General features: G+C 39.0%; 1 protein-coding gene across 2 annotated transcripts in view; it reads left to right on the top strand.

Moving 5' to 3' along the window:
* The window catches only part of 7B2 (Secretogranin_V domain-containing protein 7B2), a 44,965-nt gene that overhangs the window by 9,255 nt on the left and 16,962 nt on the right, over positions 1–18,748 (top strand). The window contains exons 1-2 of one of the 2 annotated variants that reach the window (XM_089238703.1): positions 14,825–14,913; positions 15,987–16,351. In XM_089238703.1, the coding sequence (XP_089094829.1) occupies positions 15,991–16,351 (361 nt within the window). In that variant the 5' untranslated portion in view covers positions 14,825–14,913; positions 15,987–15,990. Of the gene's footprint in view, positions 1–14,824; positions 14,914–15,986; positions 16,352–18,748 lie in introns of those variants that run through there. The other variant, XM_089238702.1, reaches the window with a different exon arrangement.

Raw genomic sequence — 18,748 nt, 5'->3', positions numbered from 1 at the left:
TCCAGCCAAGAAGAGAACATCAGAAGAAGTTCTTTACCTATCGAGCTTTGGGGTGACCACCGATAGATGGCGCCTTCATTTCCCATCCAACTCCACTATTTGGAAATTGTCATATGGCGATATATGACTGGAGTTCGTGTGCAGTAAAGTAATATACTCAGACGGGTGCTACATTGGTCTGAGCAGTGTGCCAGTATACTGAAACTCTTCAGACCGGTGTAGCGTCCGTTCTGGTAGACGTACTCCATTGAAGCTTGGTATATACGCTATATGGACCATGAAAACATTTGAAATGCAATAAAAAGTGCCCCTTTTTCACCTGGTAGTCGAATATTTAACTATTTTTTTTATTTTATAAATCTCTCTCCCATGTCTTATTAAGATATCCTAAAAATTTCGCTGTATTCGGATAAGCAGTTTTTGAGGAAAACTACTTAGAGTACACGGAAACGTTAATTATAATCACCCCGTATATATATACATACAAGATGATTCAAATCCCAACGTACAAACTTTTAGGTGAGGTAGAATACACAAAAACACAAACAGAATCACATAGGAATATATGACCGGAAACCCCAACCTTATCAACTGGAAGATAAACGAAGATGCAGAAATGACAAGCCAGTAATGGGTGGATAAACTCTTTATTTAGCATTACTTTACACGAGGACAATACACACGCTAAGTTTCACAACAAGTGCTCAAAGCTCTTAGTCATGCACAAAAAAAAATTGTAATTCTGTTTTGTTTTTGTGTTTTCTACCTCCCCTAAAAGTTTGCACGTTGAGTTTTGAATCACCCTGTATAATTAGTTATATTTATATATATTGCTTATAATTATTACTTTATTATATTTATATAATTAGCTTTTTTTCATGAATAAGGCATAGAAGAGTTAAACACAGTACGAAAAAGTCGACAAGTGATCGTACATCAATCAAAATGAATCTAAGTAGTAAGGAATATATATATATCCCAAGAATATACATGAGTAGTTTCCCTCTGATACTCAGAGGGGACGGATTTAGGAATTCAGCTATAGTGACTGCTCCTGACTAAAATAATTACATGACTATGCAACGCAATATTCAAGCCGTGCCTGAGATCCTCCAAGACTAGCTTTCTACCTAAGAAGGATATTTCTCGATCGTCAGAAGCCAGACCTATTTCAATCGCCTCTGTGGTGATTAGGCAATTACATAAGGTTATTGCGAATCGCCTATAAGGCGAAGGGTCTCGGGCTCGGCCGAAACCAGCTTGATTTTTCCAAAATTGACGATTGTGCAATAGGCACCTTAACTCTGAACGCCATACCGCGTTCGGCCCACAGCGAGAGATCGAACGCCTATCTTGCACTGCTCGATATTCACGGGACCTTTGATAGCATTTCCCATAAGGCCATTCTGGGGGCGTTGCGTGAGGGTGGTTTCCCGGTCCACTTCTGCGAATATATCGAGTTCTTCTATAGCAGAGGTCTTCAACCTTTTTCCAGTCGCGAGCACTGCCTGTACCCATCATCAAAAGAAGAGCACAAGTTTAACATACGAATGCATGAAATGACGGTTATTTCAATCCCTGAATACAATTCCTCTAATGTGGTTGATTGGAACCTTGATCAAGTGCTCGCAAGCACGAAATCAGACATGAGCATTGAGGACTCTGGGTACTTCAGGGAGCACCGTGGTAGTCGCGAGCAACGGATTGAAGATGCCTGTTCTATAGTAACAGTTATACTGCCTTGCAGTTTTGTCGCAGTTGTGGACGGAGATTCGCCCCCCACACTGGGAGTGTGTCAAGGCGATCCTCTTTCACCGCTGCTCTTTGAAACAGTTTTCGACTCCGTGTTGAAACAGCTGCCCCATACGGGGGTCGAAATTGCAGGAAAGCCCTGTGGGTATCTTGCATTCGCGAACGATTTCTTGCATTTGGCCTTCAGACTTCAATTGAGTCGTTCGCTCGGGCAGCTAGGAAAGTTGACTTGTTTTTGAATGTCGACAAATGTCGGACGTTGAGCATTGTGAAAGCTGGTGCGAGGACCCAGAGGGGAAGCAGCCGGAACAGGTGCTGTAGTGCCGGCTGCAATGAAGTCGAAACGATCAATCATGTCCTTGAGGTCTGTCCGAGAAGACACGGAGCGCGCGTCAAGTGCCACGACAACGTAGTGCAATATATTGCCAAGTCGTGTCGGCAGAGGGGTTTCTCCGTGGCCCTTGAACAAAAATTTAAGACCGGTGACATGACAGCTAGACCCGATATTGTGGCGACCAAAGGTGAAATCAGTTTGGTATTGAATTGCCAAATTATCAGTGATCAGTACGCTCTAGATTTAGCAACCTCTAATAAAGAAAAGAAATATGAGAGTAATGTCCAGTTCATGGAGCAGCTCCCATCTGGCACCAAAGTCTTGTCAGTAACTCTCAATTGGAAAGATGTGAGATCAGCACATCAGCTGCTAGAGGAGAATCTGATCTCAAAGAAAGACTAGAAGATAATCTCCTCAAGATCTATCACCGGCGATTGTGCTATCTTCGGTGTCTGGTAAAGATCAACAGCCTCGACTACCGGCAGGGTGAAAAGATGAGAAGACGGTCACACGTGAGGCCAACACAGTTGTGCTCGTGGGGCGTTGTAATCGCGGGCGGTGGCACATCGTGATGTTCTGTACCTCCTGTGTAGGAGCAATCTTCAGATTTTGTGTTTTTCCGTTTCTGTTTTGTCTGTTGTAAATTTTGGACAAATAAAAAAAAAATAGTGATCTATAATTATCAATCACTAACTGATAAAAAAACCTTTTCGTAAGGCGTAAATAAAACTGTTCAAAATTGATTTCGCACACTAGCAAGTTATAATAAAAACTATTTTCGAAAAATTAAAGCGTAAATGAAGAGAGCAAAGCAATTGCGTCACTTCAAGTCGTCAATTGAATGGTTATGAAGAGATTCCTGGCACTTCCGCAAGATAGCAACTGTGTACATGCAAATTAGAGAGGAGGACGAATTTATGGCAGGGGACGGATTTCGGGCACTTTCCCTTATGATGTTCGGCATTTGTATGAGAACCTTGCACATAAAAATAATATGGATGTAACACAAAGTCGCGAGTTACATTAGAGCAGCCATTCATTAAAGGCAAAAAATAAATGACAATGTTAATAGATATAGCATACGCAATTTTTTTTCCTTTATGCAAAGTATTTTCAATTTTAATTCCGGAGCATTCGGAAATATAACCATACCCGCCCTCGAAAGGTGGGGGAGAAGAGAAAGAACTTATTACCCGTGAAGCGATATTATGATCATGTTTTGCATATTCTTTCGGTGAATCAAACTATTATGGACTCGCGTAAGAAATGGCTTTATCAAGTAAATATGTTTCTTGAACACATGAAGCTTCAAGCTAGCAAAAGAAGAGACGACTCCCTGTGGTCAGGTTTTCATGAAGTTTTCCTTCTCGTTTATGCCGCAATATATTTAATCTGAATCCCTTTTTTTCCCAAGGCTACTGGTTACTTAAAGGCTATTTTCCTGCTGTAAATGAGAAATGGCAGATCTGACGTATATTTCTGACGTCGTTATTTATATACTGGGTCAGAGGAGCCGACATGAAGAAAACGTTGAGGGGGCTGGAAATCGCTATCCATTTCGTATGTAAGGGACTTGAGTCCGTACGCAGGGGCGGAATGGTGCTTTGCATTGTATATTCGTAAATTATACTGAGCGGGTGGGGGCTCAGTTTCCTCACAAAACCAATTTGGGTGGGGGGGATCTAATAGCATCCGCCCACCAGGTTAGCCGCTGTGGTAGTCGAGTGGTTATAGTGACGGACTCGCGATGCGAGGATCCGGGTTCAAACCCCACAGTGGTGGTCGGCTGAAGTTGGTTTTCTGTGGTTCCCAACTTCAAGGCGCGAATTCGAGCCGATCTCCCCGTTAAAAAGTCTCGCCACAGAGAGCAACAAGAATGGGGCCTACAACGTTACAAATATTCAATCATTACACTTCACTCACAATTTGAAGTATAGATGGCAGCACTGAAATATCATACACAACACTAGCTACACACTCAGACTGTTAGGTGCACTCACTTTGTTCCAGACTCTGCCACGAAGCTGGGCTGGAAGAGATCCCAGCAACGGGATAAGTCCGGTGGCAGAGACCCTGGCGTTCATTCAGCCCACCAGTTTACAGCGCCTTTTTTTGCCAGTGATTTGATTTCATGATATAAATTAAATAGTGTCGTAACTATATTTTCCCTAATATTCTATTATAGATTATTATATCTAATTTATTCGACTATGCTAACTCTAACGATTTTCCCTAAAAATCGCCGCCTCCTTAAGATTGCCACATGGAGCACGAGCCCTTTTCCCCCCTTACAGCAGTGGGGCTTCCCACAACGGACACTTCACGTTAGCGGACACCACTCGTTAACGGACACTTTTTTTTAATTTCGTCGGCGGCCTTCAATGTAATTTGCAATCCAATAACGCACATTCCTCGTTGACGGACAAAATTTCCGGTCTCATAGGTGTCCGTTATCGAGAGTTTCCGAGTTTCCATTGTAGTTCTGGAGATAGAGCACACCAAAGCGCTGGATCTAAACACACTAATTCGAGTACAAAAAAAATATCTCGTTTTTTCCCCGTATTTTCAGCAAAAGCATACTTGCATTTTTATTTTATCAAACAAAGATAAAATTATTTTCTTTTCTACGAAAAGCTGCGCGTGTTTGGTATACCCTAGTGATTTGGTGAGCTCTTGCGTAATTTGAACGGGATGACAGAAGTTACGAGACAAGCAACGAGTCGGTAGCTCGAGAGGATCCGTCTAATGTGTGGTGTATAGAAGAGACTCGTACCAAGCCTCCCGAATCGATTGTATATGGCGGAATCAGGCCGCTAATCCACTGGAAGCGACAACACGCAGCAATCAACACGGGCGACAACAGCCGACATTCAGTGAGACGACTAGGGGCGTCTAACACTCTATTCAGACTAGGGATTAACGTTTCCTGGATCTTTCTACAATCCCGAGAAAGCGGGAATCAGAGTGCTCAATCTCGGTTATCGCAAACATATGAGCAATTTAAGTAAATTTCGAGGCATTCCATAACAGATAAAGTATTAATGTAAAAAGTTATATTAATATTTAAAGTTTATCAACTAATATCATTAATAATTATGTGGCAAATTAATTCTCACCAAACGTTCGACTCCAAAACAGGTCAATGTGTCTGTGAGGCTGGGGGGTAAACGTAACTCGGGAATTATCGACAGTGCTTTAAGCCTAAAATGACATTTAGTAATGAGTGCAGTTGATAAATTATAATTAAACTATAATTACGTTATACTATTCTCACTATGGTAGAAAAAGCAGAAATTATGGAAACTCCTCTTGAAACTAAAATGATCAGTTTTCGTTAAATTGACTTATTTCCCCATGCCGAAAAATCTGATCAAAATATTGATTCAAATATTTTCAAATATGGTCACTAACTAAAAATGTTTTGTATAAAGGAACATTAATTACATATAAACTGAAGAGCAAAAAAAACTGGTACAGGCATGCGTATGCAAATAAAGAGATATGGAACCAAGCAGAGTAAGGCGCTGCGGTCGGCCACGCCTATATAACACAACAAGTGTCTGGCATAGTTGTTAGATCGGTTACTGCTGCTACAATGGCAGGTTATCGAGATTTAAGTAAGTTTGAACGTGGTGTTATAGTCGGCGCACGAGGGTAAAAAATTAAATCTACGACATCGCTGCGGCCGGAAAAAGATCATGCAAGAACGGGACCAACGACGACTGACGAGAATCATTAAACGTGACAGACGTGCAACCCTTCCGCAAATTGCTGCAGATTTCAATGCTAGGCCATCAACAAGTGTCAGCGTGCAAACCATTCAACGAAACATCATCGATATGGGCTTTCGGAGCCGAAGGCTCACTCGTGTACCCTTGATGACTGCACGACACAAAGCTTTACGTCTCGCCTGGGCCCGACAACACCGACATTGGACTGTTGAGGACTGGAAACACGTTGCCTGGTCTGACGAGTCTCGGTTCCAATTGCTTCGAGCTGATGGACGTGTACGGGTATGGAGACAACCTCATGAATCCATGGACCCTACATGTCAACAGGGGACTGTTCAAGCTGGTGGAGGCTCTGTGATGGTATGGGGCGTGTGCAGTTGGCGTGATATGGGACCCCTGATACGTCTAGATACGACTCTGACAGGTGACAGGTACGTAAGCATCCTGTCTGATCACCTGCACCCATTCATGTCCATTGTGCATTCCGACGGACTTGGACAATTTCAGCAGGACAATGCGACACCCCACACATCCAGAATTGCTACAAAGTGGCTCCAGGAACACTCTTCTGACTTTAGACACTTCCGCTGGCCACCTAAATCCCCAGTATTGAACATATCTGGGATGCCTTGCAACGTGCTGTGCAGAAGAGATCTCCACCCCCTCTTACTCCTACGGATTTATGGACAGCCCTGCAGGATTCATGGTGTCAATTACCTCCAGCACTACTTCAGACATTAGTTGAGTCCATGCCACGTCGTGTTGCGGCACTTCTGCGTGCTCGCGGGGGCCCTACACGATATTAGGCAGGTGACCCGTTTTTTTGGCTCTTCAGTGTATATATATATATGTAATTAATGTTATATATATATATATATATATAGTAAGATATCTCTAATCGGTTTTGTCAAACAAATCAAGTTATTTTACAAATTTTACTAAAAAATTGTAATTGAATTTTTTAATCGGATGATCGAGTCGATTAACCGAATTAAAATGTTCACTAACCCAGTGAGTGGCCATATGAGTGACTAATTGAGTGACCCTATCAGTGATCAAGAGTGTTGGGCATTTACCCCCTGACATTTTGCCTGCCTTGACTGTATGAGTGACCGTATGAGTGAACATATGAGTGATAGTACAAGTGACCAAGTGAGTTGGACATTTACCCGTGACATTTTGCCTGCCCTGACCGTATGAATGACCAAGTGAGTGACCCTATGAGTGATCAAGTGAGTGACCCTATGAGTGATCAAGTGAACTGGAAATTTACCCCCCTTGACATTTCGGCTACCCTGACCGTATGAGCGGCCCAGTGAATGACCATATGTGTTACCGTATCAGTGATTAATTGAGTTGCACATTTACTCCCTGGCATTTTGTAGCCCTGACCGTATGAGTGAACATATGAATGATGGTATGAGTGACCAGGTGAGTGGCCATATGAATGATCAAGTAAGTTGAGATTTACAAACTGACATTTCACCTGTCCTGTCCGTATGAGTGACCGTAGGAATGACCGCAGGAGTAACAAAGTGAGTGACTAAATAAGTGATCGTATGAGTCATCAAGTGAGTGACCAAATGAGTGATCGTATGACTCATCAAGTGAGTGAATGCATGAGTGACCAAGTGAGCGACTACGTGAGTTAGACATTCAGTCCCGGATATTTCATTTCACACCCGACATTTCGCCCCTTGTTAGGTGAGTAAGTGGCAAAAATGTACACAAACCATATAATGTCTATTGCTGTCACAAATGCACTGGCGTACGTAGGAAGCGTGAGGGCGGGGTGGGGTACCTTTGGGGTTTTGATGTTTTCTTCGGGACTGTTAACTTCAGCTTATGTTGAAAAATTTCGCAGCAACGTAAATTTGGAAAAATACAGGGTGGGCAAAATCCGTAGAAACTTTAAAAATTCATAAAAACCGTAAAAATAGCCAAAATAAAAAACGGTTTGCAGGGTTAGCATCGCTAGGTCACGGGAATTTTTTTTAAGACAGGAAAAAATAACTAAAAAACAGCCGATAGGTGCCACTGGTACAAGCGACTTCGGTGGAAATATGCAAATGAGACGGTTATAAGAATGCGCTCCTAATCCCCAAACAGTTCACCGTTGTACACCGTGTATGTGGACCTGCTGCACTCTGCCGTTGTTGGATTTGTGACTCGCCTGCAATGTGTTATCCCTTGTGGTGGTGGTCATGTGGTACACATACCGCTGTAATAAACGATTTGGAGGCATTCTGTTCGTCATTTGCGTATCTTTTCTTTAACTTCTATGAATTTGTAAAGTTTCTACACGGACTTTTTGCCCACCCTGTATTTTATGCCTCACTAAAATTCCAAATTCTTAGGGCCCATTAAAAGTACTACGTAACTACCTATAAGGGAGGGGATGAGGAGGGGGATCACCTTTGCAGATAACTCAACCACTCACTTGGTCAATCATAAGGTCACTCACTTTTCCAATCATACGGTCACTCACTTGGTCATTCATACGTCACTCATACGATCATTCACTTGGTCGCTCATATGGGCACTCACTAGGTCACTCACACAGTGAATCACTCGGTCACTCATGCGGTCAATCACTTGATCACTCATACGGTCACACACTTAGTCACGCATAGGGTCAATCACTGGGTCACTCAGGTGGTCAATCCTACACTGAATCACTCGGTAACTCACTTGGTCACTCATACACTGAATCACTCGGTAACTCACTTGGCCACTTGTACAGTGAATCACTCGGTCACTCATTCGGACACTCATACCATCACTCACCTGATCACTCATACGGTCAATCACTCACTTGCACACTCATAGGGTCACTCACTCATGCAGTAAATTGCACACTCACAAGTACGGTCACTAACGCACTCCTACAGTCAATTTCACACTCACTTGCTAACTCATATGGTCACTCATCTACTTATATGGCTCCTCACTCGGTCAGTTAGGGGCCGTTCAAGTATTACTTCATCATCGATGGGGGGGGGGGGGGTTTCCGATTTGCTGACTTTTGATGACAAGGGGGGAGGGGGGGGTTTGGATAATGCTTACGTCATCAACCACCCTTTATGAAAATATGAGTTGGATTCCGAGGGGCAGAGCTGATGACGAAATTTAGCTGACAAGGGGGGGGGAGGGTCAAAAATGGCTAAAAATTTGCTTACGTAATACTTGAACGACCCCTTACTGATACGGCCACTCACTTCAGGCACCACTTCAGGGCAGGTGAAATGTCAGGTGCGAAATTTTCGGGTGACAAATGTACTGAGGCGAAATGTCGGAGGCGAAATTTCCGGATCACACTTTATTGCTGTAGTGTGTTTGTGTCCGGAGATCTTGGGGCGGGGGATTTACAGGAGATCGTCTTAAGTTGCATAAAGCCTGTATAAATAATAATAATAAGTGTGTGTGGAGATGTTTATGTTCAGAAAGGTGCCGTCATCTTCCAAACAGACAATGAGTGCATAAAATGTTAAAATAGATATTTTTGTGATGTTGTGGATCAGCCATAGCTGTGGTAAGACTTTTTGCACCGGGAAAGCCATCTCGCACTTCGATGTCGGAGAAAATGAAATATTTTTTTTTAAACTCAGTAAAGATGGAGATTTTGCAAATGAAAACAAATCGGATCGAGTAAAAAACGGAAATATCCACTGATCCAATTTTGTGAAAAAATCGGAAAAAAAAACCTTTACACAGCAATATTTTTTTTTACCAAGTCTTAAGAATTTATTCATTTTTTTATTACTTTTTATCATTTTTTTTTTTTTTTTACATTGAGTTTGGGAAAGAAAAAGCAGAAATTATAGGATTTTTCAACAATCACATATTTTTGAAATATTCTGTTTAAAGGCAACTTTTGGGATTCTGTATGAATCGAATTTAAATTTTTGTCTAAATCCAATTCCTTCCCCCTAATTTGCTTTAAGGTTTAAACAGATTCAGACAACTACTAAATCGTACATGAAAAGCGAGTGTCTTAGACCAGAGATAGGCCCCCCCTAAACTGGGATTTTTGTGAACCGCAGTGCTGAAAAAACTATAGACAAAAGACGAATGTATAAAGCAATTCAAATAATGTAAATTATGTGTGAAATATAAATTTCTTATTTAAAACATAGATTCTTAAACTATGGGTAGCGACCCAAACATGGGTCGCAGGGACTCTTCAGATGGGTCGTGAAAGCCCACTTCAATCCAGGATCAAAAAAAAATTCCTAAATTATGGAAAATGCTTCCAGAATTGATGAAAAATAATTCTAAAATTTTGAAAGATAATTCTAAAATTAATAAAGGATAATTCTAAAATTAATAAAAGATAATTCTAAAATTAATAAAAAGATAATTCTAAAATTAATAAAGGATAATTTTAAAATTAACGAGATACAATTGAAAATGATAGAAAAGTAATTTCAGAAGTGATGAAAAATATCTCAAGAAAAGATAATTGATAAATTAAGGAAAGATTCCAGATTTGATGAAAAATAATTCCAGAGAATTGATGAGAGTTTTTCTCTTTTTTCAAACCGAGCACAACTCAGGTCTATCACCATCATCTATGGGCGATTTACTACCTAGTGAGTTGTGCCGGAAGTGTAACTGTGTGTGTACCTAACAGTCTGAGTGCGTATGTAGTGTTGTGTTTGATTTTTAAGTGATGCCATCTGTATTTCAGAAGTGTAGTGAGTGAAGTGTTATGATTGAATTACATTTGTACTGTTTGTAGGTCTGTTGCTCTCTGTGGCGAGACTTTTTAAAGGGGATATCGGCTCGTATTCGCGCCTTGAATTTAGGAACCACAGAAAACCAACTTCAGCCGACCACCACTGTGGCGACGGTGGGGTTCGAACCCGGGACATCGCGACGTGAGTCCGTCACTATGACCACTCAACCACCACAGCGGCACACTCGATGATGATGAGACTGAAAATTATACTCAGAAATAATTTCAAAATCTACGAAAATTCAGAATTTATGAAAGGAGTAATTTGAGAATTATTGAAGGGGCTGTCAATAACCTGATCCACTGTTTGAGCTCAGGTCCTGTAGACCCACCTGTTGACAACATGGACTGGGTTTTCACTAGGTTCGAAAACTAAACATTTCGTTAATCAGAAATATTTAACAAGAAGTTTTAAATTTCAAAAATAGCTGATGGTTCGCGAAGCTGATCCTGTTGTTGATTTCGGGTCGCGGCTGAAAAAAGTTAAGCACTTCTGTTCTAAAACATAGCAAAAACTAATTACTATATTAATCTCCCTTTACGTCTTTTTTGGGTTGCAATGACTTATATGTCACACCCACTCTTTATATTCATGACTCATTACGATGCCCGTCGCTTATTAAAATCCCTTTTATCCCGATGACTTTGATTTTATTAAGCGGCTGATTTTCATATCCCGTGAGTCAAAAAATAAAATTTAAATATATACATGTATATATATTAATTAAAAATATGATATATTCTACATTGAGAAATTTAAGCTTGCGTTAATTTATTACTAATTCATTAATTACTTAAACTAGCGCATACACATTATAGTGCATGTATAGTTATATATTATAGATATTCTCGGGGGAAATTATGCTCACATTATCTCTTGGAGATTAAATTTGTTTGGCAGAGTGTCTGTTATTATTTTCTTAATATGGTTTGAAAATGTATTGAGTTACAGAATTATACTGAACACTTTACAGAGCTTCCCCTTACCTCCTCTTTGCTCCAACGTTCATCCAAGTACGAACAAATCTGTGGTGTTTGGTCAGAACATGATAACTCCAAAATCACATTTTTAGATACAATCATTTTCACATTGGCAATTAAAAATCAAAAATAAAGCATACACACAAATCCAAATGAAAATACCATACATCAGCATGTTGTTTAGCCGTGCGCACGTATTTGTGCATTTATCTCACTTTTAATTAGTTATAATTAGCAAGACTTATAGATCAAAAAGCCATTTTTTGGGAGATATGTTCTGACCACAAACACCACAGAAATTTTCCTAGTTTAAGTTGCCGATGACATGGAATCTATGTCGGTGGTTTTAAGAACCTTCAGGAGAGTGTGGGCCATTTCGTTAGTTCGAAAACGGGTCCCGGGCAGCTTAAGTGATCTGTATCCGCATCGCTGGTCACTTACGTGATCTGAAAAAAATTGCTGCGGATCACTTGAATAATCTTGAAATGTGCCGCGGGCCATTTAAGTCATCCAGAACTGTGACGTGAATAAATTAAGTGATGTGGAAAGTAGAACTTCACCGCAGGCCGCTTAAATGCTCTGAAACTGCGCCACGGGTAACTTTAGTGATCTGTAAATGGGCCACGGGTTACCCAAATGATCTGTAAACGTGCCGCGGATCACTTGAGAGATCTGAAAATGTGTCATGGGTCACTTGAGTGATCTGCAAATGTGCCGCGGATCACTTGAGTGATCGGCAAATGTGTCGCCAGCTCCTTGAGTGATCTGAAACTGTGCCGAGGGTAACTTGAGTGCCGTAGAGCTATACCACGGGACGCTTAAGTGCTCTGAAATTACGCCACGGGTTACTCAAGTTATCTGTAAATATGTCCCAAGTCCCTCAAGTGATCTGGGAATGTGCAGCGGGTCACTTGAATTTTGTGAAACTGCACCACGGGTCACTTAAGCGATCTCGAGTAGGCACGTGTAGTTTAAGTGCTTTGGAATTATGCCGCGGGTCACTCAAGAGAGTGATCTATAAATATGTATGCTGCGTGTGCTTTAAACGATCTAGAACTGTGTTGCGGGTTACTCAAGTTATCTGTGAATGTGCCATTTCGTTCATTTTCAAAAAATAAGGTTTGAGGTCGCGGTAAACATTGGTTCAACCCAAAAGCCACATTTGGCCTGCGGGCCAAGGGTTGAGCATGTATGATCTATGTGATAGATTAAGCTGTCTGTTCGATGAAAAATCTTCATCATTCTAGACGGTTATCTTTTGATTTTAAGACTTATGATACAATCTTATGCAATTTTTTCTGAATTGGATTGTTCCATCGCAGTTTGTAATTCCTTTTCAGGTAATATGCCCATAATAATAAGATGCCTGTAATAAGATATATTGGTGATATATTAATGACACTAATTTTGGTGAGGGGTCATTCAAGTATTATGTTAGCATCGGGGGGGGGAGGTTTAGGATTTGCTGACTTTTGATGACAAGGGGGAGGGGTTCGAAGGTTGCTTACGTCATCAACCATCCCTTTTTGAAGATATGAAATATTCTAAGCTGCTGACGAAATTTTGCTGACAAGGGGGGGGTCAAAAATAGCTGAAAATCTGCTTACGTAATACTTGAATGGCCCCTGATGAGATCTCAAAAGGTTTCAATGGGCCTCGCGTACGCAAAGCCCAGGAGATGGAACCACAAAAGGAAACGTCGTGTTAGGCGGATGTCATGTAATGGGCTTTCCGTATCCAATGCTATCCGATCGCTGGGGGCTCAACTGGAAGCCCACAATACTTTGTCCCTTTGGCCGGCATCTGGGCCGGTCGACAACGTCGAGACAAGCCGGAAAAGCTCAACCGAGTGCTGGGGAGCCCCCAGTTGAGCATATAACCCCGCCGAATGAGGCCTCTATTCGTGTTGCGGTGATATTTGAGAGCTGTTTTGTGAATTGTAAATTTATTAATTTTTTTTTTTGCTATTTGTAATTTTTTTTTGTATAATAACACACCCGACACCATCCAGCCCCTCATCTGGGGCAATGGCTGAAGTTAACAATTGTCGATAGAACCTAGACGGAGAACGGTATGAAATGAAATAAAATGCTTCTGAAAACTATCCACAATCCATTGAAGAAAAAATATAGTGTTTGAAGAATTTCGAGTTTCTCTCTGCAAAAATGGGCAAACTTCTTTATGCTCTTCACCCCATGCACTCTTGAATGATTGATAGCACGCATCACAGCAAATTTGCTGGAAAAATATAATATTTGCTACTGTTTAAGTGCTATTGTGCACTCTCTGAAAGCACCTCTGACGACTTTGCTATTGCGATTCGACCACACGTTCTATGACCAAAAAAATGCTTGTTTAGGTTTCTTTTATCACCTCTCAAAGTTTTTCCCATGAATTTAGAACCACCCTGTAGTAAATAAACTCTGAAATTTGTAATTTGGATATCATTTTTCATTTACGTGAATTTTCTTCACATTTCAATTTGAAAAAGAAATTGTAAACTAAGTCCAGATGTCAAAAATAAGACAAAATAATCCAACATAGTGTAATTCTTTTTCGAGTTTCACACAGTTTATTTGTATATGTAATTTACGTTATTCATTTCAAAAATATTTTTGATTTTTTGAAATCGGTGGTGTTGATTTTTTTTATAAAATGGAAATTATATCATATAATTTAGTTTCTTGTAATTTTTACGTTTCAAAGAAAAACAATATATGAAACAACAATTAACATTTTACCGACCGAATTAAGATTTGGATTGATTTTCTTAATGTTTTCATTTTATTTCCCCTTCTGTGATCGTTTAGAGATATCAGCTAAAAAATTTATTTTAAAAAAATCTTCTAGCATGTTTTCTGGACTTGCCCATGTCCATAGTAACATCATTAAAATTAAAAACGAAAAATTAAATTTTATTCTTCATTAAAATTAGGTGATTTAAAAAAATTAAATTTATGACACAAAAAGTGCTTAAATGAATGAAATTTTTGTTTTGTAAATTAAGTTTGGAATCTTACGCCTTTATAGGGTAATGAAATCGAGTGCTCTCATGTACGAAAATATATGTCATAATAATGAAGAGTGGAGAAATTCAATAATATTAATTACTGCGCATTTCTTTACTATGCTGGTACTTTGAGCTAATTAGAAATAAGTTGGAGAAATAATCTCGCCAAATATTTTATCGGGAAAACCGCATCCGATCGAATTTGTTCCAGTTCCGACTTGGCGCAAATCAACGTGTTTACAGGTTGGCGAAATTTCGTATTTGGTGAAACTTTCGGTATTTTGAGGAAAAGAGAGACGCTGGGGATGATCAGAACAAGTCTGGAGCATCTGGCACAAAATAACAGGAGCAACGAATCAGAATAGAGGTGAGAGATACATCTATTGAATCCGTGTTTTTGTTGATTTTCTCTCTCAAACAAGCTTGAACCAAAACAATATTTATTCTTTTTGCACATTCAAATTTAATTGGTCTTTTTAAGATAATGGTCGCATTTACCGAAAGCTTGATCATTTTTGAGGTTAAAGTCTGTTGACAGAAGCAAACAATTCAATCGATAGTCGCTAGAAAATTGAAATATATATATATATAAATACTCAAACGTCAGCATTTCTGAGTTTTAAAGAACGAAAAGCATCCCTAAAAATATTTTCTGTGAATATTAATATAATTTTTTGGATAAAAAAATAATTTGCGTCTCTCCGGGGCCGTTGCCAGAAATTTATTTCGGAGGGGGACGACTAGTATATTTTGGGAGACCAAAGTGATAGAACAATAGATTAAACCATGTTATTTTTTATGAAAAATCAGTCATTTTTCAACCTCGCCCCACCCCCTGTCCTCTCGCTACGGCCTTGGGTCTCCGTGTTTTCGGTATCCTATTTAAATATGATAAGTTAGCCTGAAAGGTATTGAGTCTTTACAAAATAGGTTGAAATGAAAATGTTATTGTGTTTTTTTAATATAGCCTAGATATACAATTTTACCTTCGATAATGCTCTTTAATTTGATGTTAATTTTTCTTGTTCATCCCTTTTTTTGTAAAAAAAAAAAACTAGTTGAAATAGTGATTCAATTAATTACTTTTTTACTTTTTCTTTATGCTTGTATAAAGTGTAATTCTTTTCTATCAGGTTTTTGTAAAATTGTTAATATAAGAAAATTAATTGCTGTTTTAAATATTTTTTTTCAATTGGTTTTGACCAATTATCGTAAAAATTCGTAAATATTCAAAAATATTTTCAACGTAATAGTTTGTCGACTCTTTTTGTTTTCAAAATTAAACTCTACTGAAGTTTTCTTATTGAAAAGTTTGTAATTTTAATATAATTGGTGAGATCAGAACTAGATCCTCATTACTGTATTCATTACCATGATGCCATCAGATTAATTCACAAGAATTTCTTTGAATTTTTACGAGTTTCTATTTTTTATCAACAGCAATATGATGTCTTTGATTCTTTTATTTGCGGCGTTCGTAACAACGAACACACATGGCTATAATCAATTGGACTCCTATACAGATACTCTTCTTCAAGAAGTCATGAGTCGCATGCTGCATGAACAAAGGATCCCTTCTGATTACGATTTTGGTCCGTTAGAGGATTATCCTGTCCACATGGAACATGAATCTCGCAACAAACTTTCGCACAAATATGATGACGTTCCGAATGAACGGGTTGCCAAAGAATATGGAAGTAAAGCTTTTTTCAGGACAAGAGACAACGTTTTAGGAAGAGAGCCTTCCATTCGTGATGAAGAATACCTTCAACACAGTTCCTTGTTTGGACACCAGTACATACAAGGTACGTATTTTTGTAATAACTGCTAATGAAACGAGATGATGACACCGTTCCCCCCCCCCCAAAACAAACAAGATGCAAATCGGTATGGGTTGAACATTTGGGCTTAAGTAAAGGAGATAATTTATATACTGTAAGTGGAGAGAGAAAGAGTGTGTACAGTGTGTGTGTTTATTCATAAAAATAATATGATCAGTGGGTTTAATGCATTTTTGAAGACGTTTAGTGGCACATGCAGGTTGATCAGTTTCAACGAGTACCCGTGCCTTTTAGAGCACGGGTATAATTCCAGTAGATGTAGAAAGACTTTCAACACAAAAACATAATTTCTGCGTCTATATTTAGCGCACGTTCATCATTATTTTCACGTTCTGAAGACGAAAATTCGTTTGGGAACCATGTGTAACCGTGAAAATCGGTATCACCGGATAATCCAAAATGGCTCATAAGCTAAGAGATGATGGTTTGCTTTTTTTTTAAACTTTTATCTGCAGGACTACCTGCAAGATCACATATTCAAGAGAAGTCCGGTGAAAACCGAAGAATTGAAACAGTTCATTACTGAATGAATGTCGATAGCATCCCAGATGTTGCAAAACGTCAAAACATCTCGAACTGTCCTGGTGTGAATTTAATGTAAAAAAAAAACAGTGGCGACTATTTCCAGCAATTTCTGGCTGCATTCACTTTGAAACAAAGTTACTTTAATATGTATGTTCCCCGATCCTTTGTTATTTATTTAATTATTTTGTTTATTGTTGTGCGATTGATTTTGATATAATTTTACTTTTATTTGTTGTTTTTCGATATAGAGTTGGAGAAGTAAACGGAAGGGGGGAAAGGAATGGAATAAATAGGTAGCTTAAATAACCCAAAAAAAAAATATATATATTTTTAGAGATAGCTCTGAGAAAATTGGACTCTTCGTGCTGAGAGGGATTGATCTTGAAATGTTGAACTTCAAGACCCGCTGTATGCCTCTAGGGGCGGGACAGCAATATATGATTGATTGTTACTTTAATATGTTTTTCTCTATTGTTTTGCCTCAAGCATAGTTTCACTCCACAAACAGAATTGCAACCATCACACAATGTTGCAAACGTTCTCTAGCAATCAAGCACGGTTCAAACATTTACGCTCCAGTGTTAGAATACAGCCGGAACTTGATATAACAAACTCAAATTTAACGATTTTTTTTGTTTCCGACGAAAATAAATGTCAAACCCAAATTTAATGAATGATAACCACGAAAAATAAGTAATTATTTTTTAACTACCTTTGATTTATATTTTTATTACCTCTCGTCACTTGAAATAACGATCCAAAGGTTTTTTCTAAAATTTGACTTTCAGCTCTTCTTCGAAGACAAACAAGAAAAAGAGGAGCAGGAAAGTGCTGCTTATATTGAGTGAAGGAAAGAATAAAGAAATTTAAAGTGGGCGTGTGCGATTGTTGCAGTGACCAAACAGTGTACAGTAACCATAACACATTGAGCTGTCGTCATGTTTGTTTCCAGTAGAGTAACGATTCTTAACCCGTGTTCCGGGGAGCCCTTGGGGTTCCGTGTGCACTTCCCGTGGGGTTCGCGACCACTCGAGGAAAATAAAATAAGTCAGTAAATTTGATGAATAAATTTTGAAAAATAAGCCTGCGGGGTTCTGCCATAGAAAATATACACCAAAAAGGCGAGTCAAAAATGGTTGAGAACCGCCCGAGAAGAGAAATAAAGTCACTTCCAATTTGTACTCTTGACAAGCAGAAAATGGCGGATCATCCGAAATTCCCATTTTTTTAGGTTAGCAAAAAGAAAAAAAAAAAACAATAAAAAAGAACATGATGTGAAAACGTTGGATGTCTGCATTGAATTCAGCGATGATTATAAAAAATCATGAAGAAACTCAAACGAATTAAAAAAATTAACGAATTATTTCTGATTAAAATCACCTTTTGGAAATTTGCTGCCTCGCATGTGTGATGTTGATCACAGATCATTTCAACCCTATTTTAATGATTTTCTCGATTTAGGTTAATTTAAACTGTTGGCCCCATCCGATTCATTAAATCGACTGTATATGCCCTCTTCAAATTGAGAGGGAATTCTCCAAACATCACGGATACTCTTTGCAACTGATAACTCTGTATTTTCCACCAAAGTAGGCCTACATATTTACGACTCGGAAAAGAATACGATAACATGTTTTCCCTGCCATATTGCAATATCTGCTAAAAAGCACGCTTTACGTGATCCGTGAAAATGTTTTACTTTTTCCATATATGACTGTATACAGGGTGGTTACTATCGACCCACCCAATAATTACATACGATTCCTTTGAAAAACTGATATGGAAAAATGTTTTAAGTTTTTTGATTTGGACCTATAATTAATGAGTTATAACGCT

Source organism: Pholcus phalangioides, unplaced genomic scaffold, assembly GCF_987345545.1.
Source record: "Pholcus phalangioides strain wild (caught in Gottingen) unplaced genomic scaffold, Ppha-v1.0 ptg000011l_1, whole genome shotgun sequence".
In the NCBI taxonomy this organism is placed as follows: domain Eukaryota; kingdom Metazoa; phylum Arthropoda; class Arachnida; order Araneae; family Pholcidae; genus Pholcus; species Pholcus phalangioides.
The sequence above is the reverse complement of the archived record's forward strand: the minus strand, read 5'-3'. Positions and strand labels throughout refer to the sequence as shown.